The 24,175-nt window shown below is 46.5% G+C and overlaps 1 protein-coding gene and 1 long non-coding RNA gene across 3 annotated transcripts in view; both read left to right on the forward strand.

The window, feature by feature from the left end:
- The first annotated feature begins 1,734 nt into the window (after nt 1-1,734).
- The window catches only part of RAB10 (RAB10, member RAS oncogene family), a 30,978-nt gene continuing 8,537 nt past the window's right edge, over nt 1,735-24,175 (forward strand). The window contains exons 1-3 of one of the 2 annotated variants that reach the window (XM_085544126.1): nt 1,999-2,153; nt 16,185-16,256; nt 18,442-18,502. Coding sequence is in view for 1 of the 2 variants with exons in the window: in XM_085544125.1 (XP_085400251.1) it covers nt 2,027-2,153; nt 18,442-18,502 (188 nt within the window). In the remaining variant the exon portion in view is untranslated. Of the gene's footprint in view, nt 2,154-16,184; nt 16,257-18,441; nt 18,503-24,175 lie in introns of both variants that reach the window. The other variant, XM_085544125.1, reaches the window with a different exon arrangement.
- Nucleotides 4,624-5,625, forward strand: LOC146761600 (uncharacterized). Its single transcript, XR_014944972.1, has 3 exons — nt 4,624-4,762; nt 5,226-5,275; nt 5,493-5,625. It is a non-coding gene; the product is annotated as an uncharacterized LOC146761600 (long non-coding RNA).

Here is a 24,175-nt window from a genome sequence, read left to right on the forward strand (position 1 = left end):
CCCTTCTCACAGCAAGACCTTGTGGGCATGAACCTTCAGTGCAGTGTTGCAACCTCTGCTGTTCAACTGAGGAGCGGCGGCTGAATCATGTTGGCTCTTGCTTTCATAGAATCATAGAATCAGGAAGGTTGGAAGAGGCTGAAAATCCTCAGGTTCAAGTCCATCCCACTCCATCACGTCCATTGACCTCATCCATCAGTGCTATACTCGCATCATTCTGAAACAGCTCCATGGATGGTGACCCCACCACCTCCATGGGCAGCTGTGCCACTGCATCACTGCTCTTTATGAGAAGATATTTCTTCACTAGGAGAGTGGTTAGGCCCTGGAACAGGCTGCCCAGGGAGGTTGTGGATGCCCCGTCCTTGGAGGTGTTCAAGACCAGGTTGGACGGGGCCATGGGCAACCTGATGTATGGGGTCTCTATGGGGATCTATGGGGTCTCCTGGGCAACCTGATCTAGTAAATGTGTGTGTTTGGTGGCCCTGCCAGGCAGGGGGGTTGGAACTACATGATCCTTGAGGTCCCTTCCAACCCAGGTCATTCTGTGATTCTGTGATATGTTTCCTAATATCCAACTTGAACCTCCCCTGGCTCAACTTGAGGCCATTACTTTTCATCCCGCCCTGTTCCACAGTTATCCCCTATCACATCAGACTGATACCCTCATAGGGTCAGGAAGGACCATCTTTGGAAGGCTGTGGTGTGGAGGGTTGTGAGAATAGCTTTACCTCTCATTGAATATACCCCAAATTCACCAGCCTTGTGCTGATGGCCACAATGCAATAAACAGGCACAGAGTGTGACTGACAGAATCACAGAATCACAGAATCACAGAATGACCTGGGTTGGAAGGGACCTCAAGGATCATGTAGTTCCAACCCCCCTGCCCAGCAGGGCCACCAAACATACACCTTTACTAGATCAGGTTGCCCAGGAGACCCCATAGAACCCCACAGAGACCCCATAGACCCCATAGATCCTCATAGAGACCCCATAGATCCTCATAGAGACCCCATAGACCCCCATAGAGACCCCATAGACCCCCATAGATCCCTATAGAGACCCCATAGATCCCCATAGAGACCCCATAGATCAGGTTGCCCAGGGCCCTGTCCAACCTGGTCTTGAACACCTCCAAGGACGGGACATCCACAAGCTCCCTGGGCAGCCTGTTCCAGGGCCTGACCACTCTCCTAGTGAAGAACTTCCCCCTAACATCCAACCTAAATCTTCCCTCTTTTAACTTAAAACCATTTCCCCGTGTCCTGCTTAACGACTGACCTTTATAGAGCGTCTTCTAACAGCTTATAGACCTCGTTCTTCACATAAGGAGTGGTGAGGCATTGGAACAAGGTGCTCAGAGGGGTGGTGGGATCTCTGTCCCTGGAGGTACTCAATAAATGAGTGTGTTTTGCCCTTCAGGACGTGGTCAATGGACACAGTGGAGGTGGGTTGGATGTGAGGCCTTGAGTAGGCCCCAGGCTGCAGAGCGCTGAGTCCTCCCCGCCAGCAGGGGGCGCACTCCTCCCCACCAACTCCAATATGGCGGCGTCGCCATAAAGGTGACGTATCACCTTTAGGGCGTGAGAGAAAAGATAGACAGTCTCAGCAGCCAATCACATCAACAGGGAGGTGGGACTTAGAGAGCGACGTGACGTCATCGCCTTTCAACCCATGGCCTGACACAAGGAAAGGCGTGGCTTGCGTGCGTCCTTACGTCCTTACGTGCGTGCTGACGTCACGGCCTCGCCTGGCGGCCTGCGCGGTTACCGAGCGCCGCTGAGGAGGAGCCGCCTCAGTGCGAGGGCCGGGCCGGGCCGCAGCCAACACAGCGGGGCCGCCGGGTTATGAGGCCGAGCTCCACCGCCTCCCCTTGAGTAGAAGCAGCAGAAAGGCTCCAGGAAGCCATTTTGTGGGCCTCCTCCTCGTCGTTCGGGGCGGCCGCTGGGTTGAGGGGTGGGGGGGAGCGAGCGGGAGGAGGAGGAGGAGGAGGAGGAGGAGGAGGAGGCCGCAGCCGCTCCCCATGGCGAAGAAAACCTACGACCTGCTGTTCAAACTGCTGCTCATCGGGGACTCGGGGGTCGGCAAGACCTGCGTGCTCTTCCGCTTCTCCGACGATGCCTTCAACACCACCTTCATCTCCACCATCGGTCAGTGCCCGTGTCCCCTCCCCCCCCCCCTGTATTTAGCCCCCCTGTGTTTAGCCCCCCTTTTTGGAGGGGTTTTGGGGTTAAAGAGCCTTTCTACCTGGTTTTTTTTTTGGTGTTTTGGGCTTTTGTTCGATGCCAGAAGGCTTTTACGCGGCTTCGTGAGGCTTTAGACTGAAAGAAGGGATGTTTAGGTTGAATATCAGCTGGCTTTTCTTTATTCAGAGGGTGTTGAGGCTCTATTAGAGGCTGCTTAGAGCTGTGGGTGGCCCAGCCCCAATAGGACACCTCTATGGCAGATCTTGGGGCTAAATGAGCTGTGGGTGGCCCAGCCCCAGAAGGAGGCGTCTCTATGGCAGATCTTGGGTTTTTTAAGCTTTTAAAGCCTTTTCCTACTAAAACCAATCTGGGATCCCCCTGACACCATCTTGTTGTGCGGATCAGGTGAGATGAGCAGCTTCAGTTCTTGGTAAGTGCTTCTGGTGGCAATCAGAGGGAATTAAAGCCATGGTGGTGTGATGGGTGTAGGCATCAACCACGTGTCGGGAGAGTGGTTAGGCCCTGGAACAGGCTGCCCAGGGAGGTTGTGGATGCCCCGTCCTTGGAGGTGTTCAAGACCTGGTTGGACGGGGCCATGGGCAACCTGATCTATGGGGTCTCCATGGGGATCTATGGGGTCTCTATGGGGATCTATGTGGTCTCCTGGGCAACCTGATCTAGTAAATGTGTATGTTTGGTGGCCCTGCTAGGCAGGGGGGTTGGAACTACATGATCCTTGAGGTCCCTTCCAACCCGGGTCATTCTGTGATTGATTCTGTCAGAAGCACAAGGAATGTTTCTGTTTGCTCGAATTGGGTCTGGCTTTGTGTGGTTGATAGAAATCCCATCCATGAGTGGCCAATACAGCTGTTGTCCAAGGGTAGTAGAACGCACAATGCCAATGCATCCCATTATGCTTCCATATTGGTGCCCAGATGTCACCATAGCTGGGATTACAGGGCATTCATAGACAGAACTTGAGTAATTCAAAGCGAAATAAACTATATACTGGGTTTCAAGGGCAACAAAATGCCAAGAGACAGTTGTCTAAAGACTCTTTAGGCTTCAATTTGCAGTCGTTTTGGTTGGGTCACTGAAATGGCTTTGTCTCGTCTCTTAACATCTCATACTTTTGGCTTTTGAAGGCTGGATTTCTTTTGCTGCCGGGGCCGTAGTGTTATTCTATGTTGCTTGTTATGTTGCTCGTCAAGTCCTGGCCCAGATCACATGGCGTGTGTTGCTTTTGGAGCTCTCTGGGAAGGCTCGTTTCCATTCTCAGTTAAAAATAGTTGGGTTGAGAAGTCAGCAGTGGCTGTTTGCTCCAGAGATCTGTGATTGTAGCCAGCGATTTGACTAATTAGCACTAATAATAGCACTGCAATTTCTGAGCTTTCAGGCTGAATATCACCAGGTTGATAGGCAGATGTGCACCAGGAGACTTCGGAAGCAAGATTGAAACCCACTGGTGTTTCTGGAGTAGGTAACTGCTTGTGGTATGTGTATGCTACAAATGGCTTTTATTTCCTCAGCTTTGAACAAGAAGTCTGGGTTTGGTGATATAGTGGCAATGGACGTGAGATAGGTCGTGTGCTTCCATCTTCATAGTGGAATTGAGCTGATTTTGGGGGGACAAATAGGTTTTCCATGTGTGTGAAGATATCTGAGTTCCTGACTCCTTGTGTATGCAGTTTAATGAGGAAACCTGATGGGAAGGTGTGCGTGCATGCAATGCCAGTTAAAATGGAGACTACACGAGCACCTTTAAAGGCAGCCCACTCATGAAGGAAGGATCGTGAACTCTTACAGTGGGTTAAATCACCTCTCCAGGTAGCAGTTCTCTTTGTGGTTACAGCAAAGTGATTGAGTAATGTGTCTGAAAACAGGTTCTCTCACACTGCTGCTTGTAGCCCTGGCAGATTTCATACTCTTGCAGTGGTAACAATGATGGTGGAGGTGACTGCTGTGACAGCTCCTAGTGCAGTAAGTGCACGGGGCTGGTTTTGCAGGAGTCTTTGACCTGTAGCAACGAGGAAATCCCACTTCTATATCACTTCTGCACACAGTATGTGACATTGAAGGTGAGTGGCTTAGTGGCGAATCCCTCTTTGTGTTTACAAATAAATGAGTAGCTTGTTAGCTCTGATTCATGCATGCTTTGGTGTCTTCAGAGAGCTCCACCAAGAACCTGAGATAGGGAAGGCTGTAAAAGGCATCTAGTACCAATGGCTGTGAGCAGGGGTTGGTTCAGCCTTTACAGGAAGGGGCAGATGACAAAGAATAATGAAACCTGCTTGTGTGTGCAGGGAGGGAATGTTTAACTCTATAAAAGGCTTGTCTATACTTAATAAATAAAGGCACAATAATATGCATTTCTGCTTCACCTTGGCAACTTGCAGATGCTTTCTTTCATCTATATACATCTTTAGAACTGTTTGGGCACGATGCTGGATGACACTTCGGGTATCATTTCTTAGAGCTGTGATTTGGTACCCTCTGATGTTTGGCTCCGAATCACTTCAGCCTAATATTTCCTGCAAAAAAATACAGCAGTTAAAGCTTCTGGGTGCCGTGAGGTGAGTGTGTGAATGATGACATTACCCTGCCTAGTGGCACTAGAAATAATCCACATGGCTCTTCTGCAAGAATCCCTAAGTCATCGTAACCTCCCTGATGAGAGCAGGGGCCTCGTCTCCGCTGCTACCTTGCTGTTGTCAGGGAGAAAGCAAGGAAATCAGAGTAGCCTTTGCCTATCTCACGCTGTGTTTGTTTTTAATGGCTCTTCAGTAATTGTGTGGTGCGTATATCTTTTCCAGTGTTTATTTGTAAGAAAGCTGCAGTTGGGTTCTGTGCATGGGTGCTTTGCAGCTGGGTTGGGTCAGTGAGAGCTGCTTCCTTGGCTGTGCTACTGCTCCCATCTATCCCCAGACACTATTGAACTCAATGCTTGCACTCCTGCCTCTTTGCTTTCTATTCATAAAACGTCAGTGTAAGTACCTTCCAATCGATACACGCTTGAGATCTTATTTCTTTTGTCAGTTTGATAGGATGAGAGACAACGGCCTCGTGTCGTGCCAGAGGAAGTTCAGGTTGGATATTAGGAACCATTGCTTCTTTGAATGAGTGATGATGCAGTGGCACAGCTGCCCAGGGAGGTGGTGGGGTCACCATCCATGGAGCTGTTCCAGAACCATGGGGATGTGGCACTAAGGGATGCAAGCAGTGGGTATAGGGGGGTGGGCTGGGGTTGGACTTGGGGATCTGAATGATCTTTTCCAAGCTGAATGACTGTCTGATTTTTATCAGCCTTCAACATGTCAGGTTGGAAGTGAGCCATTGTCAAGTGACCAGTCAGCTCTGCAGGAACACACTGAGAAATGCTTCGGGGGGCAGGAGGTGAAACATTGCCCTTCAGTTCTGCAGTAGAAGCAGGTGGAAAGGGCTCTTCTTTCAGGGATGGCCGTCTGAAGATTTGAATGTCAAAATCGAACTCAGGTGCATAATTGCAATTGTTTGATGAAGTAGAATGCAAATAGAGGTGAGTCACAAGCTATGTTTTCCCCTGAAGCCTGACTACTTCTAGTAAGAGAACAAAGAATATGTAGTCATTTTAGGTTTTCTCCCCTCAAATACTATTGATTTAAGTAAAACTTTAATGGATCGTAACCCACACTGAATGTGAAGCAAATAAAGAACCGAAACAGTGAACAGCAACTGCAACTTGTGGGGTGTAAGTGATCCTGCAAATCCAGAGATTGATTAGAAAACAATGTGATTTTGAGATCTGATCACTGCGTATCTTATTCTGAACAGGGGTAAGTCTTGATCCCAGATCGTGCAGACCTGTGTTGTTTGATACGCCCACTACATAATATATTAATGTTAGGAGTTACTGATAATAAATGGGGGATGAAGTTTGCTGTGCTCTCTCGCTGTCCCAGGATGGAAATGCTGAATGAAGGCTGAGAGTGCTGCTGAGCTCCTTGTTGATGCAAACCTCCTCTTGCTGCCTGTCCCTGTGCTGATGTGCTTGCCTGCAGCCTAAAGGTGTGAAGCGAAATGAGTAGACGTGCAGAAGCTGAGCTGTGGTTTCGGCAGGAAGGGCACATAGCAAATATTAATGCTTTCACTCTAGGGTGAAGCGTGTTTCAGATTTGGAACCTCTTGTGGCTTTGTGTAATCCATGGTCACTGGGTCATGAAATGGCTGTTGATGTTGGTAGAAAACTTGCTTAGGGCCAGGCGAGGAGGGATGGAGATGCTTTTAACTTAGAGACCAAGGAGGATTTTGTAGTGCCTTGCTGAGCGATGAGCACAGCTTGGGGGTTGCTTGCTTTGTGACTTCACCATTGCATCCAGAGAAGGACAAGGGAGCTGTGAAGGATCTGGAATACAAGATTTATGGGGAGGGAACTGGGATTGCTTAGTCTGGAGAAGAGGAGGCTCAGGGGGAACCTTATTGCTTTCAACATCTCCTGGAAAGGTTTCAAGTTTTGGGTCAGTCTTTTCTCCTGAATAACTACAGACAGGACAAGAGCTTTAAGTTGAGACAGGAGATGTTCAGGTTGGATACAGAGATATATTTCTTCCCTAAAAGAGTGGTGAGGTATTGGCACAGCTGCCCAGGGAAGTGGTGGGGTCACTATACCTGGAGGTGTTCAAGGACCATGGACAGGGACATGGTCAATGGTTATGGTGGGTTGGAGTGTCGGATTTGGTGATCTCGGAGGTCTTTTCCAACCTTAATGATTCTGTGATCTGCCAGTTTGAAAAGTAAGTCTGTTAGACCCCTCCTCTTTATCTCTTGGATATGGAAATGCTTAATCTTTACTCTCCTTGAATAAAGCTAAGAAGGCTAATTGAGATGAGAGCCCGTTGATAAACACTTGAAGAGTTTCCTCTGCTCCCTCTTTAACAGTGGGGAAACAGTAGCGGGGTTGGAGCTGCTGCAAGTCTTCCTCAGTGTTTGGTGCTTTGGTACAGCTTAGCTGTGGGGTGTTTTCTTCTCCATGTGGGTGTAGCTAGAAGCCTTGTGTGGGTTTAACTAGAAGTCTTGGCGTGTTTTTTGTTACTTTCTGTAGTTCAAACAACTCAAGGCTTTTTTCCCACTGGGATCGTGACTGTTTCATACTGCGTGACACGGAGCAATGTCTGCTTTTGTCTCGCATTTCCTAAGTAGACTTAACATTCCCTGAGTGGGGCCTGCTGCTGTTAAGGATGGAATACCCACACTCACATCCGTTCTTGCACAACTTTTTCCTTCAGGATGCTGCTCAAGCTGCTGTCTTACTCATATTCAGGCTGATGAGCATCTCTGCAGCCCCCAGGCCTGCTGAAGCACTAGGTGGAATGGAAACAAGACAAGAGAAAGCATATCCGAACTAAAAGAGAGGAGATTTAGCCTGGGTATAAGGAAATCTTTTTATGGTAAGGGAGGTGAAGCGGTGGCACAGGTTGCCCAGAAAGATGGTGGGTGCTCCATCCCTGGAAGCATTCAAGGTCAGACTGAATGTGTCTGTGAAGCTGTTGGACTATGTGGCCTTTGTGTTCATGTCCTGGTGTCTGGCAGCAGCTGAAGTACCAAGTGACATCTTTCTGCCTCCTGTTCTTCTGTCGTGGACTTGTCCCTTGGTCTTCTGCCCACCAAACCTCAATGGCAGCTGGCTTCCTTATAGTTAACAAATGTGTTAGTGCTTCTGGGGATACTTCACTACTACAAGCCTATAGTAAACGTCTGAACTTTCATAATTAAGAAGAAAATTGACTGTGCAGGCAGTAACATCTCGTTAGCAGTTCCTTAGGTAGCAGTCTTAATTTCACATGGCTCCTGATGCTTGTTACAAGCAGAGCTGTCAGCACAGGCTAAATGTCTGGGCTCCTCCTGTAACTGGGGCAAAGAAATGAGGACTCCCATCCATGGGAGCGTGGCACTGCATGTGCTTCTGTCACTGTAGAGGAGGCAGAGTTGTGTAGCTTAAATATAGCTGCAAACCAAGATTCTGTTGGCTACCTGGTTGGGTTTTGTACTTGCATTGGTATGCGTGGGACATCATGCACCAGCAGTGTGCTCAGTATTGCACTGAGGTGCCTGTTTGCAGAGTAGGTGTGGACTATGGGAGCTGCAATAATAGGCTTAGTGCAGGTGAGGTGTAACCAGCCTTGTTGCAGCACGCAGCAAGCTGCAGGATCCAAGGGAGTCTCATAGAATCATAGAATGGCCTGGGTTGAAAGGGACCACAATGACCAATTAGTTTCAACCCCCTGCTATGTGCAGGGTCACCAACCAGCAGCCCAGGCTGCCCAGAGCCACATCCAGCCTGGCCTTGAATGCCTGCAGGGATGGGGCATCTACAGCCTCCTTGGGCAACCTGTTCCAGTGCGTCACCACCCTCTGGGTGAAAAACTTCCTCCTAAGATCCAACCTAAATCTCCCCTGTCTCAGTTTAAAACCATTCCCCCTTGTCCTATTGTGATTCCCCCCTGTAAACAGCCATTCCCCCTCTCTTTTATATGCTCCCTTCAGGTATTGGAAGGCCACAATGAGGTCTCTGTGGTGCCTTCTCCAAGCTAAACAAGCCCAGTTCCTTCAGCCTTTCCTCATAGGGGAGAGTCTCATGGCCTCTGGTCTGCATTGGGTGAGCTTTGGTGATTCTCTGAACAGAATAAATGTATGAGCTGATATTCATCAGCTGGGAACATCCTCAATCCTGTGTCTGTCACATCCTCACTGACTGGTGCTGCTGCAATACAAGCAGTGAAGCTTCACAGTTTTTACATGCTATATTTAACACTAAACACAATGCTATTCTTTGCAGGCTGGGTAGGAAGCGATAGGCGTGTCCTCAAGCAGCGATCCTGCATTGAAAACTCATGCAGAAAGGTCTGGGTCACGGCTTATCTCCCACCCTGCTCTGTGGGACCGGTGCTTTTAGGCTGCAATGCTTCCTGCTGTAGGGATGGTAGTGTGTATGTGCCAACGAAGATCAAAACTGGCATGGGAATTATGGTGGAGTTTCTGGCTCGGTTTCGCTGTTGAGAGTTGGAAGGGCTGGCACGGTACCTGTACTTTGCTTCTGTGTGTTTTGTGACTTCCAACGGCTGGCATGGCTGAAAGCAATCGAATGTAGGTCAGTGGGTTCAGCTGGGAGAGCGCGCCGCACTCGGTCTGAGCACGTAAGCCATGGTCTCATGGCTTGGTTCGTTAGGCCTCGCAGTGGGGGGTTCTTAATTATTGAAACAAAAAGGAACCCGGCTTAGTTCCTGCCTTCAGTGAGTCACACTTAGAGAAGCTGGGAAGGCAGAGAGCTTCTGCTTCCTTCTTGAGCTCTTACTGCATTCAGTGGCTGGATCTTCTCATGACCTCAAAGCACTGAAACACTCTGCTTTGCCAAAGCTGCTCTTTCTGTAGCATACAAGACAAATCTACATGCCTTTATGCGTCAGCTTTCATGTCAATCTGATGAGTATAAATGAACCAGGGTAAGTGTTAACTTGAGTTTTGTTTGTATGTCACTTGAGGATAGCGTTACCATTATAGCAAGGAGTGAGAAATCTTGTGTTTCGTAAATGGAAGCAGTGGATGGGGAAGCAGATTTGCGTATCTGTTTATTTTTGAGCTCACAAATATAGCATAAGGAGGCCGAGACGCACATGGAAAGCAATTCAATATGATGCCATCAGACTTGACCACCTGTAGCACGTCTGCTTGGCTCTTTAGAGTAGAATTCCAATGAATTGCTGATATTTCCTTTGCTGGAGCCCTGCTGTGAATTCAGGTGTCACCCAATGGGATTTGCTGGCAACGCTTATGGTGAGAGATCATGTCTAGGTGGAGTGTCAGCAAGTGAAGGATGTCATGGCAGAGAATTAAATCAGCCCATGCAAATGACTGACACCAAGAGATTATTCCTGCATGGGAACAGCTCTGAAGGAAGTGCTATTTCTTGCTCAAGCTTTGTTTCCTTTATTCCTTACTACCTTGTGAATAAAAACCTTATTGTCTCCTTTGTCCCTCGGTATGCATAAAACATCACTAAAATAGGTCCTTTGTTCATTTGCTTTTGTGTCGTTTGTGGGAGCCCTGTGTAAGGTTTAGCCTCTGGAATAACAGAATGAGAAAGTTTTCTTTCTTCTGGAAGAAGTAACTGCTTGTTGATGCTGTTTGTGCTTTCACTGACTGAAGCAGCAGTGTAGGTGGTGTCAGCAGGAAGCTTTGCTTGCCTCTCTTCTATATGGCCATTGGAGCCGTGCTTGCATGTGAATCCCAGGAGGAATGTGCTGAGGTGAGTGGCTGTCCCCATTGCCACCATTCTCTATGGCCACTACAGGTTTTCCTGCACAACATGCTTTGCCAGCACAGAGTGTTGCAGACCTCACCAGGCAGAACTTGAGTGAACGCTTACAGGTGAGGTGAAGGCAGGAGGAGAGGATGAGAAGGCTTCATAACTGGGTCTGCCTTGGCGTCTGTCCTCATCTAATCTGACAAGATGCTTGCACCAAGGTGAGCTTTTGTCTGGGATCTCCAGGTTAGTGTATTTAGTATGAGTGTAGCCTTGCTGCACCTGACATTGGTGGCTGTCATGCTTTGAACTGTTTGCATCCTGCTCTATGGAACATGCTTTGAGAGGGCCGAGCCGCATAACATCTCCCCAGCTCTGGGGTTCTGTAACTGGATTAACACTTAGAAGTTAACAGTGACAGATTTAAGCTGTTGCTTGATATTCACAGCTCGGCATCTACATCCATTTTACTGGAAGGTGCTCCTTGCTCTGGTTATCTCCTGAACTTTGCCCAAGCCCAGATATGGATTGTGGCAACTCTCAGATCAAACTCATGAGATTAAATCTGTGCCATGAGCACCAAGTCCACTGGCTGCAGTTTTCACCTTCCCCTTTGGACATGGTGGGCATCACGCTTTGCATGTAGAGGTATAGTAGAGTATAGCTCCTGTAGATAACAGCTATACTTCAGTCAGAGATCTTTCCCTTCAGACCCACAGCGAGGCACCTCCGATTGATATTTTTAACCTCATAAATCTTAGTTCTTCCCCTTGCAGTGTCATTGTCCTTAGTTCACGGGCACATTGTGTTTAACACTAATCTTTGCAAATAAACTTAGCTGCTGCCTTTCTGTTTGCTGGGTGGTATTTGGTCAAGCATTGGCACAGCTGCCCAGGGAGGTGGTGGGGTCACCATCCATGGAGCTGTTCCAGAACCATGGGGTTGTGGCACTGAGGGATGTGGGCTGTGGGCATGGGGGGGTGGGCTGGGGTTGGACTTGGTCATTGGACTTGGATTTGGTCATTTAGGAGGTCATTACATGGAAGGTCACAGTTGCTGTGTAGGCATAGCATAAAGGTATATGGAAAACAGACAGCTCACAGCATCTTCTCCTTCACTTGATGTTTTTCACTTGAATATTGCACTCAAGTGCTCTTAAAGAGTTTCTGATGGCGATGTTGACTTTTGTTATGACATCCAGAATTACCACGTAGGTGTTAGCTTATGGTTCTTGTATATATCTCTGATTGTTGAGTAGAGAGAGAAGGTTTTGGTGCACTCAAAGTCTTGACCTAGTTTTCATATTCAGCCTTGAAACTGATGCACAAAGGAAGCTTGCAACTTGTCTGCCTGTTTGAAGGGAAACGGGAGCACTTCAAAGAGGGTTTCAAGTTAGGAAAGTAGCTGTCATTGACTCTCGTAGCTCTGAACTGTGTGATGCTGAACTTGGCTGCTTGTGTCTGAGCTCTGCCCAGTGTTTGAAGCCAGAACAAGAGGCAGACTGCTCCAAATGCTCCTCCAAGGCAACTGCAGGTGGGAAACAGCACTGAGCAAGGATCCCCTCTTCCTGGAAACTGTGAAGATGTGAATGAATTCAGAGGATGTGACAAATACCAAAGTCAACAATGTTAGTTACCAAGGTAAAATGTAAGTTAGCAGTATCAGCTACCAGGGTGTTGTGCGTTGGAGCTGCTGACCTCACGATAAGGGAGTGAATGTTTGCTTAAGTGAGGGAACTGAAATGAGGTGTTTAATTGGTTGTGTAAGCACTTAAGTAAGGTCCTTCCTGGAAGGAGAGGTCTCAAGTGGTGTAGATCCAGTCTGAAGATGGAAGGACTGCCAGCATATGTGGGAAAGAGGAGCAAAAAAAGGGTAAGTAATCACGTCACTGTTTGTGGCTGGTGGAGTTAATCTAATTAAATCACTTGTTTCTCTTGTTCTCACATATCCAGCCTGATCGAATCTGAACTCTCAAACAGGACACTGCCTTCATAGATATTTTCCCATACATGGTTGTTGTAGAACTATCTTAAAGTGCTAAAATTAATGTTTCCGAAGGCTTCATGTAAGATATTACTCATTTAGATGTGGCTTTTGGTAAATGTTAAGTTGTCATGACTTGAAACCTTGCAGAGCAGGAAGAGTGAGTTCTTGCTGCCCTTCCAGTTTGCACACTCTGCACTGGCAGAACCTCAGTGCGGGGAAGATGAAACAAATGAATTCACTGAGTGTTTTTACTGCCACATAAACCCTTCACCTGCTGATATATTTAGTGCTGAGTTGCATTCCTAGTCAGTGAACATACAAAAAATGATGGAATTAGATTTAGGAAAGAGCTGACAAGTGGTACAGCAAGTTAATTGTCTTGGACTGTGGTGGTCTTTGAGTTAGAATCATAGAATCACACAATGGTTTGGGTCGGAAGGGAGCTTTTAAGCTCATGTAGTTCCAACCCCCTGCTGTAGGCAGGGATATCTTCCTCTAGCTCAGGTTGCACACAGCCCCATCCAGCCTGGCCTTGAGTGCTTCCATGGAGGGGGCATCCACAGCTTTGTTGGGCAACCTGCTCAGTGTCTCACCACCCTCACTGTAAAGAATTCCTTCCTAATATCTAGTCTAAATCTGCCCTCTTCCAAATTAAAGCCATTTCCCCTTGTTCTGACTCTATCATCTTCAAGTTCTTATCCAACCTTAGTGATTCCATAAGAAGCGAGTCATCGTGGAGGCCACTTGTGGGCATGAAAGTGGTTGGGAATACTTAGCATGGGATTACCATGGGATTGCTCAGCCTGCTCTGGCTCTCCCCTTCTTCTGGGGCACTGAGCTCCTGGAGACTCTTCCATCTTAGCAAATCATACAAGATTTGACTTCAGTTATTGAATGCTTCTGTCCTAATAGTGAGTGAGTGTGCAGTGGGTACAGTAAGTTATTTATAGCTCGCTTTGTTTTGCAGCAGTTTGTTTGGAGTTATCTTAGGCCAACAGTAGAAATCAGACTGCTTGGCTCCAGGTATTTAGCGGGTAAGCGATACACGTCTGTCTTCTCTGTTCTCCATCTGCCTCTGTTGTTCTCATTGCACTATGGAAAGCAGCAAATAAACTTCTTGCAACGCTACAATACAAAAAACAGAAGGCAGTTACTGACTGATGGGTGCTACCTGGTGCCGTTTCCTTCACCCTTCTTCTTCTTTTCCTCCCCTCTTGTTCCCATTCCCAAACCAAAACAGTCTGGTTCAGAAACTTCCCTTCCTTTTCTATAGGCTCCGATGTGCTTCTGATGGCTTGGATTTCATCACTTGTTCTCTGTTGTGTTGCCTTTCCATCTTCCCACTTTGTTCCTTCCCCCCATAGCTGAGCATGCAATGCGTGATCAGGGCTAAAGACAAGCACAAAGTTGAAATGCAGCATAGTCCTTCTGCCGCTAAGTCTTCAGGTTGAAGAAAGTAGTCCTGACCTCAAGTACCAGCTCCTCACATGGATCTGCTGTTTCTCAATATTGCCTAAAAGTAACCAAGTCATGTGGGTGTTCAGGTTTCCTCTGATGATCTCATTCAGACTCAATGGAGTGAGCAAGAGTTTAAGACTTTGTCTAGTGAATCCTTTTATTGTTCTATTGCAATTATCCCTTGGGAAAGAAAACTTGATCATATAATGATGGGGTTACTAAGGTTGGAAGAGACCTATGAGATCATCAAGTCCAGCTGTCAACCCATCCCCACCATGCCTGCTGAACCCTTGGTGCCACGTCTACTGAAAGGAATTAATAGCCAGAGAGATTTACCTGTTGGCCAGATGGAGAAGCCCACGTGAGATTTAAGCTACAAGGTGGGAGGACGTGATTCCAGCGCACTCAAGAGACTGATGATTGAGTTTTGTCTCCTCTGTAGGTGAATGCATGGCAGATGTGTGTTTTAGAAGGAATCGCCGTGGGGCTGGAATCCTGTCTCAGCTCGCTGAGAGCTGCCTGCTGCTTCCTTTGTCAGCTGAATTTTGCTCTCGATGATAAAACTGATCCAAAGGATGAGCCTGAACAACTTAAGTTTCTTGGCCAGAATTAGTCTGTACACTCACTGATTCCTAAATACTCCTCCCTTGTAGGAGTTGCAAGGGACCTCTTGGAGATCATCTACTCCAACCCTCTGCTAAAGCAGGTTCCCTAGAGAAGCTTACAAAGGCAAATCTTAAGCTGACACACTACGGTGGGTGCTTCTTCCTCATCTATTGCTTGGACCAAGTGAAGTGGGACATGCCTTGGAACTTCGAGGAGTTGCTGTCTGTCAGGAAAAGGGGGAAGCCCTGTTGGGAATGGCTGCCCCATTCCTCTCCATGGGAAAAAGCCGTTCTTTGGGTTCTATTCTAGGGAATCAGAATTGAGATTGTTAAGCCATTGCAGTATCAAAGTGGAGTTTGACATAAGCTTTATGAAGAAGCACGGTTGTTGGGTTTTTAATAATAAATAATTATGTTTTTAATTATTCTTTAAAGATAAGATCCTTTAGAAGAAATTATACTCATGTAGAATCTGCGTGTACTTGTGCCCATCTGTTGAGATGGAATCAATTAGTGCCAATGTACCCAGGCAAAAAGTGATCATAGAATGGTTGGGGGTGGAAGGGACCTCAAAGATCATGTAGTCCAATCTCCTTGCCCTGGACAGGGCTGCTGTCTCCTAGATCAGGTTGCTTGAAGCTCTGTCTAACATGACTTTGAGATGTCCGTATCTACTTGGCATATCTTGATGCAGAAACATCCTGAAGCTGATACTCAGCAGAGATCAGGTTCCTTTGAAATCACAGCACTCCAGGGTATTTATGCAAAGAATATTACCAAGGCATCCCATAATGAGAAAGAAGATAGAGGAGAGTCCATGTACTGGGGTCACATGTGCCCCATACCTTCTTAGACAACATCAAGTCAGTTGAACCTTATCCTATATTGATACATTAAAGTTTATGGTTATAAATACAAGGTAGATCAGATGGCTTTTGTATTCTTCATGGCATGGAGTTTTGTTGCCATTCCTCTAAACTAACTGCAAAGGACTGTAACTCATTTAGTTAAAGCCTCTGAAAAAATCCTGTTTGCTCTTCTGATGCTGAGCGTGGTTGGGAATGTTGTACGTTCATCCTGTGTAGGTATGAGCACCTTGTAAATATTTTGAAAGACCTAAGTAATAACTGCGATCACAAAGAGTTTAATTAAAACCAGAACTCACATCTCTTGTCTGATCCTCTTTTATATCACACCAGTGGGTGGTTTGCAGATGGCTGCCGTGTGAGTCACTACACTTTTGCTTTCCTGCATTGCAAATGCACAGTGCAGCTGCAGTTGCGATGCAATTACTAACCAAGGAGACACGAAATGCACCGAGTGCTGCTCATGGTGGGATGCTGAGGGCACTGTGCTGTGGGTTGGCTGTCAGCATCCTTAGGGCTGCCCACTGGGGCTCAATGGTGGCTTTGTTGGGGAAGAATGCAGGCACAGTCCGTGCTGCCTGCGAGGGGCCGGCTTATTGCTTGCAGCTCTGACAGGGGGTGCAGAATGAATGTCTCCTTCCCTCATGCTGATGGCATCCTGCCTTTCAGTTTAGGTTTGTGATTTAACGTTGGCGGAGGGATAGCCGCAAAGTCTTGTTGGGGCTGGGAAATGCGTGAGGTGATATAGAGCTGCATGTTGTAATGATGCATTTCAAATACACTGTTCTGCTGTCACGATTCCCAGGCCTTCATTAATGTCTTTCATCTGAGAGCAGTAGAAGCCTCAAGCCAGTTCTGCATTCACCAAGACCATCAGGTACATAACCCTACACAACTACCATTGGAATGCTTTGTCCACAGTAGTGGCAGCAATGACCTCTGCTGATATAGGAGCTTCCTTGCAGTGGCCTGGTGCACTTCCAGACCCCCCTCCTGTCCTGCACCTTTCTAAACCTTGAGTCTGGTTCTTGGTGAGTCCAAGGCTCAAACCTCCAGGTCTTTGTGAATATTCCATCGTGCCCTGCTGAAGCTGATGAACATCTTAACAACACTTAACAAGGGAGTGATGCTCATCTTTAATTCATTAGCTCTGTCATTATCCCCCTGTGACATCAGCCTGTCTGTTCAGCGTGCTGTTCAGTCTTTGTGCCCGTTACTGCCTTAAAACTCCTTCCTGACCTACATGCTGCTGGTGTCACCTGGCTGCTTAGAGTGAGCAGGGGAACCTGTAACAGTGAGGCAAAAATCTCCCTTCTTTTCAGCTTGCTAAAACTACTCTGAAAGCAGTTGGAGGCAAATAGTCACTGCTATTTATAACGTTTGTTACGAAGGCTGAGCTAGTATTACAGTGTAATTGGAGTGGAAGCTGAGTATAACATGGAATTAGAGATTTGTTTTATCCCTGAATGCTGGAGTTAGCTAAATCCCTCTCAGGGAGGAGAATTAATTTGTTTGGGTAGGTTAACAGCTCGCTTTATCTCAACGCACGCTCCGAGTGGCTGTCGAACATCCTGCATTATCTGTACAGAGCCTGAAAGCAAATGGCACTGGGTGAAATACTCTTAAATAAGATCTTTTGGCAAATGCCAGGGGTGTTTGTCTGATAGCAGAGATGGTGTTGCTCTGGTGTGCTGCATCATAGCCAGCACCTTGGCCAAGGGCCCTGCGTGGTGAATGCCATTAACGTGGTGAATGTCATTAACGTTGACTAAGCCCTGCTTGGGGCAGCTCTGTTGGTTGGCTTTTGGTCATTCAGCAGATTGGTTTATCAATGATACTACTTGTATTGCTTCACAAATTTAGCTTAGTTAGCGGTTCCTTACTCATGATAGGTTGGAATTGCCAGCTCCCCAGTTGACTAACCAAGAAATGTGGCACGCTTACCTGAAATTGGAGTGTCTGCAGCCCAAGCTGCCATTGTAGCATTGGGCAACAACTACTTCATCACGGAACTGCTTAGAGTCCTTGGAAATGGGGAGTTCTGCTCCTTTATGCTCATCTTGGTGCTGATGGAAGACTTGCGTTGGGTGTTCATTCAAGACCCATTCTGCCTTATTGCTCTATGGCTGCTGTCTGTCCCTCAAGCACAGCCCTACTGGTGTGGGGAGGCTTTGTTGTCCTTGCTGAGAGGTAAAAGCCATTTCCTAGCTTATGTTGGGAAGTTACCATGAAAGACTGTGCGGTGTATTGGAGTGATAGGGGTTGAGTTGGAAGCAGGCTTCCCATGTAGACCCATTGCATAATGGTGCATTTCATAAATCCTGCTTAACTTTCCTTGGTACAAAATAACCTTGTAAAGCTGGGAGGGAAGTCTGTGCTTGCAAAAAGGTCCAAAAGAAAGCAGATATGGGGGAAGTATGAGAAGTTAGCAGCACTGATTTGGATATAAAGCCAGTCCTTGGCATCTGGCTGCTATTATGACATTGTGCTCCTGTTGTGCTGGCTGCAGGTTCCTATGAAGGAACAGATCCATGTGTTGTGTGTGGAGCTGCCGGGTGTCCCTTCACTTGGTCTGCTTTGTGTTGAAACCCATTTCGTCTGGGACAGAGTGAATTGTCCAGACATGCTCCAAAAAGGAGGTTTCACCCAGCTCTTGTGCAAGGTGTCTCCATTTCTCTGTCTCCAATGGATATTTCACACTGGGTGCACGTGGCTTTGCATTCACTTGTCTTAGAACATGTTCTAGGTTGTCTCTGTTGATCCGTGGAGATGGCTGTGATTAGTGTTATTTCTACAAGTGGATTACTTGAAAGAGATTAATAGGCAAATAAAAACCCCAACAAAACAGAAAGGTTACTGTTTTAGTTGAGATCTTGACATCTGTATCTACATTCCAACCTTTCTTCCTTTAGGAAGCTGTGTTTGTAGGCGCTCGCGCTCCACCTTCCTTGGTTACCCTTGGTTTACCTGGTGCTGCAAAAGAAGAGCTGTTTGTGTGTCTGAACGTGGAATTGCTTTTTGTAATCAAATACTAATGGTTTGTTTTATGTTGTTTATTGCAGGGATAGACTTCAAGATTAAAACCGTTGAATTGCAAGGAAAGAAGATCAAGCTACAGATATGGTGAGTAGTCAAGCCAAGATGCTGCATGGTGCCATCTTCTGGGAGGCTCCCTTCAGAACTGGATTTCCTTTCCAAGATTGGGGAATCTAATTTAGTTGGAGCTGTGTATTTGCAGAGGTGGTGAGGCTCCAAGTGTGAAATTCCCTTCTTTTTATCAATAAATAGGGAGGAGATGAGGTGCTGCGTTGATAGTCGCTGTTACTGGGCTGCTCAGTGGGACGGGCTGTTGGCACATGTCCTGGTTGGGATGACAGAATCCTTGTAGTCTGTGGTTTAGTGGGAAGTGTTTTAAAACGGGAACCCTTAAATTAAGAGTTGCCTCAAATCTCAAACTTGGCCTTGTCAAGTGGCCTTCCCTTGACTCAGCAATCCACTTCCATGCTTTGTATTCTCCCATAGTAAACTAAAGAGTTTCTAAGCTGATTGTTAGTGTAACAAAGTCTAACATGAAGCTGGACTTGCTTTATTTTCCCTCTATTCGTTCTGCATGTCTAACTTGCATAACTCCCCACTTTTTCCCCATTTAATAGCCCTGTAACAAGTCAGGTCAGGAAAGCTAATGGCTTCTAGCCTGTGTTTTTGCTTCAACTCCCCCTTCAGTCAACTGTGTATACTGCTGATGTGTTCTCTAGCTGTGCTGTTCACAGCTTGAATTTGCCCTTTTTTATCCCCAGTAATTAAAAAATCCATCTTGTTATTGCTGCTCAAAGCACACATCCCATCTCTCAGTTGCATCTGGCATTTCAGTCCTGCCAGCAGCTCCTTAGCAGAACTGGGGCAACTTAGTTATTTTGGTTTGTGTTCTGCGAGGGAAAAGAGTTCCTGGAGTTGATTTTCCTGTGTAAACTGGTCGATAATGAAGCACTTGGATGAAGTAGCTCTGTGCACTGGAATGCTTCATCAGGGAGCCACAAAGGGTAACCATCTTTGTAAAGGGCAACGTTTTAGATTGAGATATCTGCAGCAAGACGGGTATAGATCAACTGGGAGCTGAAAGCAGGGCAGTGAGGGGAGGCGGTGAGAGCATTAGCTAAAGAGGCATTCAGGTGTAATAGCTTCATCGATTGACATGCTTAGCATCTCTTGCTGTGTTATCAGTTCATTAGGCTGCATTCAGGCTTTCAATAAGATCAAATCACATTGTCGTGTGACTTACTTTTTTACCACAGCAGTCTGGGTGCTGGGAGTTACATGGCTTTAATGTGGACAGAGCGAAAACATTGATGCTGTATTTTCCAGCTTTGCCTATGTAAGAAGTTTAGCTCAGCAGCGGTTTGGCTTAGAACAGCAGTAACTCTGGGTGAAGATGCTTTGTGCAACACATCTATATTTAACTACTGCTTCCTGTGTTTAAACTCAACCTGCACTTCTAGTGGTTGTGTAACACGTTTCCAGCATTGCACTTCACCACTGCTGCAGTAATTTAGTAAGCAAGGGATGCTTTGAGTGAAACATTTCCCATAGAAGCTCAAAGCTGTACTGATAACCTTTTCCTTGTGTCCAGAATATGGGTTGTGTTTTACACAGGAGCTAACACAGCTGAATCAGAATAGATTTGTCTTCTCAGCTGTAGGAAGAACTTCCACTGGGACACAGCTCCACGCTTGAATGAGCATGAATAGAAGGAAAGACTGGCAAATAGAAAACAGTAGATTTCAGATAAGGGCAGAAGATAAAAGCACTGGGAACCTTTATGTTTCAAGTTAATATTTTGACTTGTTTCTCACTGCTGCATGGAATTCTCCATCTCCCTTGAATTAGATCCCTCTCTCCCTGCCTGCAGAGCTGTATCACTGGATCCCATTACCCTACAGTATCTCCAGAGTGTCAGTGGTTTGGAGTACAAGTGGCAAGCACTGGCTTTGCACTGCTTGGGGCGCAGCTGCAGTCTCAGTGGGCAAACAGATAAAAATGGCACTTTCTGATCCAGCTCTGTGCCTTTCCTGCAAAGCAGGGTAGTTACCTTCCTCAGGCATGGAAAATGAGCAGACGTGGCAGTACCTCAGTCATGCCTTGACCTCTGAAATATATATATAGAGAGAGCAAGAATATCAAGGTCAAGCTGAGTTAAACCTTGCCAGAGGTGATAAGCAACTCGATACCTCATTGCTATTAAAAAGTGGGGTTGCTGTTCAGTAAGGATCAAGCTAGGATTAGTGTGTTCACATTACATGTGGGACAAATGTGCCAAGCATTGAAGCGGTGAGCTTAGGAATAGAGGAAACAGAGTGGTGGGCCTGGTAGCAAGTGGGGCTGTGTTGGTGCGCAGGGAGCTGCTGGGTGGCCTTGGTTAGGCTGAGCAAGCCTTAAGCAGTGCTTGGGCTGCAAGGCAGGAGGATGGGGCAGAGCTCAGGGCTGGCTTTGAAGGAGCAACAGCAGGAGTCGAGGTATGACAACTTCTGGGTGGTGGCACATGATGGAGGGATCAGTGATCTTGGCTGGGCTGTTGAACTCCCCATCTGCTTAGAAATGCTGCTAGCTTCAAGTATCTGGTGGAAAGTCATGTAGAAAGCCACTGGTAGTGGCCCTGTTACAGAATGAGAGTACGAATACTTGAGTTGGGTGGCGTCTGAGAGGCCTGACACGAAGGAATGCCTTGAAAAATGTTCATATTTTCAGTGATCGTCATGAATACAGAGAAGGGAGGGAAAACAAAGGTGCCAGAAAATAGAGAGAATTGCTCTGGGGAGAGCTGTGTTTATTGCAGAAGAGATGAAATGCTTTTGAGAAATCATAGAGAAGCAGGGCTCAAAATTCAGCTGTTAAAACTAATAGTGTGCTCCCCAGGACTTGGGAAGAATAGCTTTGAAATGGAAACCACGATGCTTAAAGCATACTGTAATTCAGTAGCCTTAATAGGGTAGTGTAACAATTGAAAGATTGAATGTGATTTTTCTCATACAGTGGGTGAAATGGTTTCCAGTGGACAAGGAATTGTCACTGCAGTTCAGATCAGTATGTGTTAGGAAGGGCAAGTAGGATTGCAGAGGGGTGTAATAGCTGTACTGAAATGAACTGGGAAACATAGGATGCTTAGGAATGTGAGGAGGAAAAAAAGCAAAGCATGCTTTTGAAATAGTGGATATGGTGAAGGTGAGCAGGACTGGATTCAACTCATGTCCTTCTGCAATACAAAGGCATTACAAGGGCAGTCGTTGTAGCATGAAGCTGGAAGGCAGCATGTGCAAGGCATGAGGAAATGAGGTTAAGCTGTGGAACTCCCCATCACAAGATGCTGTGGTGGCTGTAAATGGGAATTAGAACAGCTTGTTTTCCACTGTTGTATATGCAGGTGTGATCTCTAGCTACGAAAATCCTGCAACTACAAAGGGCTGGGGGCTGTGGAACCTCTGGCCTGACCAGGTATGTACCTTTGTGTTAGGAGAACACATGCAGATCAGATCTGGCTTTTTCATCCTGTGAAATGAAGGAAATGAAGGCCGAAAGGAAATGCTGCTGTCATTCAGAAGTGCGTAGCAGTAGCAGATGCCAAAGAGGAGGGGAGGATTCATTAAGGTCAAGGACAGTGGAAATCGGAGTTGCTGGAAACCCACCAGCAGGGGTGAGAGACTTGGAGGAGATTCTGTTCAGCGTAATGGAAATAAGGCAGAGAAAGGAGAAGACGGAGGAAAAAAACACCCGGATCCACCAGGTATTTTGGAATAGAACTTGAAAAATAAGAGGATTGTGGTGCACCCTGTACTGCTATGGCAAAAGAATTTTACCAGGAGCCTCTCTTTGCAGTTATTGAAGAATACTCTGTGAATGTTGCTTGCAGAAAACACAACTGCTTGCTGGGCTCTGTTCACAGACTCTGAAGTGTGGGAAAACAACAAGGAGTTGTAAGAGCTAATCCGAAATGTGGATTTACAGGATGTTGATGTTGGGAAAGTGAACCGAAAGCTCAACAAGCCACATGAACTGATGTCAGGTAGAAGAAAGCAGCGTACTCAGAGAATGGAAGACATCTCATTTTTACTTTGGCTCAGCTCATTGCGAAAATAACCATCCTCAAGTGAAGGAAGTCGTAGCTGTAAATGTCCCTGTTCATTGCAGGGGAATTGAACTGGATGGCCTATAAAAGTCCCTTCCAACTCACACCAGGCTGTTATTCTATGAAGCGGTTACGTGTGGGAATTCCTTCTGAATCACAGGAATTTGCATCTAACAAGGGTGGTGGTGTCCAGCCAGAGCTGCAAACAGCTTCATTAACGAGAGTGCAGTTGGTCTCAGTCATGTTTGCAATTATCCTGGGGATGCTGAAAGGTTCGTTTTTGCTGCTGGCAGCTTTGGAGGCCATCCACCATGTAGGTAGCTCAAGGTGGACGAGTGTATTTTGGCATTTTCTGACTTCCTAGAAAACAAATTGATGCTTTTCTAGTTGTAGATCTCTATTATATACATATATATATATACATTACAAGAAGCAGCAATGGGACAGCCATGGGTCAACCCATTACTTTGGGTTATTTTCTGGATACGTTTTGGCTCAATGGGCTGGAGACCATTATTTCAAGCTGTGCCGACAAGACACATCTTCACAGCTCATCAGATACAATCTCCTCTTGTTGCATCCATGTCAACCTTTGGTAAACAAATCACGGTACATTTTAAGGTTTCTTTAGTCTCTGCTCGGTCAGCTGGAAAGCTGTCCCAGAAATTCCTTTCCCTGTTGGTTGGATTCTAATATGATACAGTTTATGCATACTTTAATATCAGCATGAGAATAATTTACATAGAATTTTTTCATTTTCCTTCTGTTTCTCCTTCCCCGATTCCCACAGGACAGCCTTCTTTGTCTTCATTTTGCAGTTAAACAAACCGAGTTCTGTCTCCTCTCACACAGCAGGGCCTCATTTCCTTTGGCTATCTTTATAGACTTGTCTACGTTTATTTTAGCTCGGAGAGCTAGCGAGCTTCCACAGATATCCTACCTGCATCAAGGATTTAACACGCTTATGGTTTCAAAGCGTGTTCTTCCACCATAGAGGTATGAACAAAAGAATGGGAACCCAGGGCAGAGAGCAAGACATGCAGCGTGCCATTGTGCTCTGCCATTTGCTCAGGGTGGATTCATCAGACTTGGGCAGTTAGGAAACCATAACTCACTTCCTCTGTTTGCACCAGTCACTTCTCTAATCTCACATCCATTAAGAGTTATCTTTGAATAATGAATGGAGCGATCCATTAAGGAGGAGAAAGGGCAAATAATGCTTTAAAATTAAAAATGATACAATGCAGGTTATTTGCATTTTCCCTCCCCGTCTTGATTCTCGTCCATTATCTTAGCTTCAATTGCCTGAGGAAATAATGGAGAAGTAAGTGAAGCAGGTTGGTGGTAGGTGTGTAGGGCTTGACAAGCGGTGAGTAACTCTTGAGATATTTTGATAGGATAAGGGGGAATGGTCTTAAACTGAGATGGGGAGGTTTAGATGGATATTAGGAGGAAGTTTTTCACCCAGATGCACTGGAACAGGTTGCCCAAGGAGGCTGTGGATGCCTCATCCCTGCAGGCATTCAAGGCCAGGCTGGATGTGGGGTGCATGACTAGATGTGCTGAAGCCTTTGAGAAACTTTTCTTGTATGATGCTGGAGCACGGTGTTGGGTTTTGCACCTCAGTGAGACATGGGTAAGTGCAAAGTAGTGCAGAGAGCAGAAAGTGAGGCTGTGTG

Source organism: Coturnix japonica, chromosome 3, assembly GCF_054131305.1.
Source record: "Coturnix japonica strain WE chromosome 3, WE-NBRP24, whole genome shotgun sequence".
Taxonomy (NCBI): domain Eukaryota; kingdom Metazoa; phylum Chordata; class Aves; order Galliformes; family Phasianidae; genus Coturnix; species Coturnix japonica.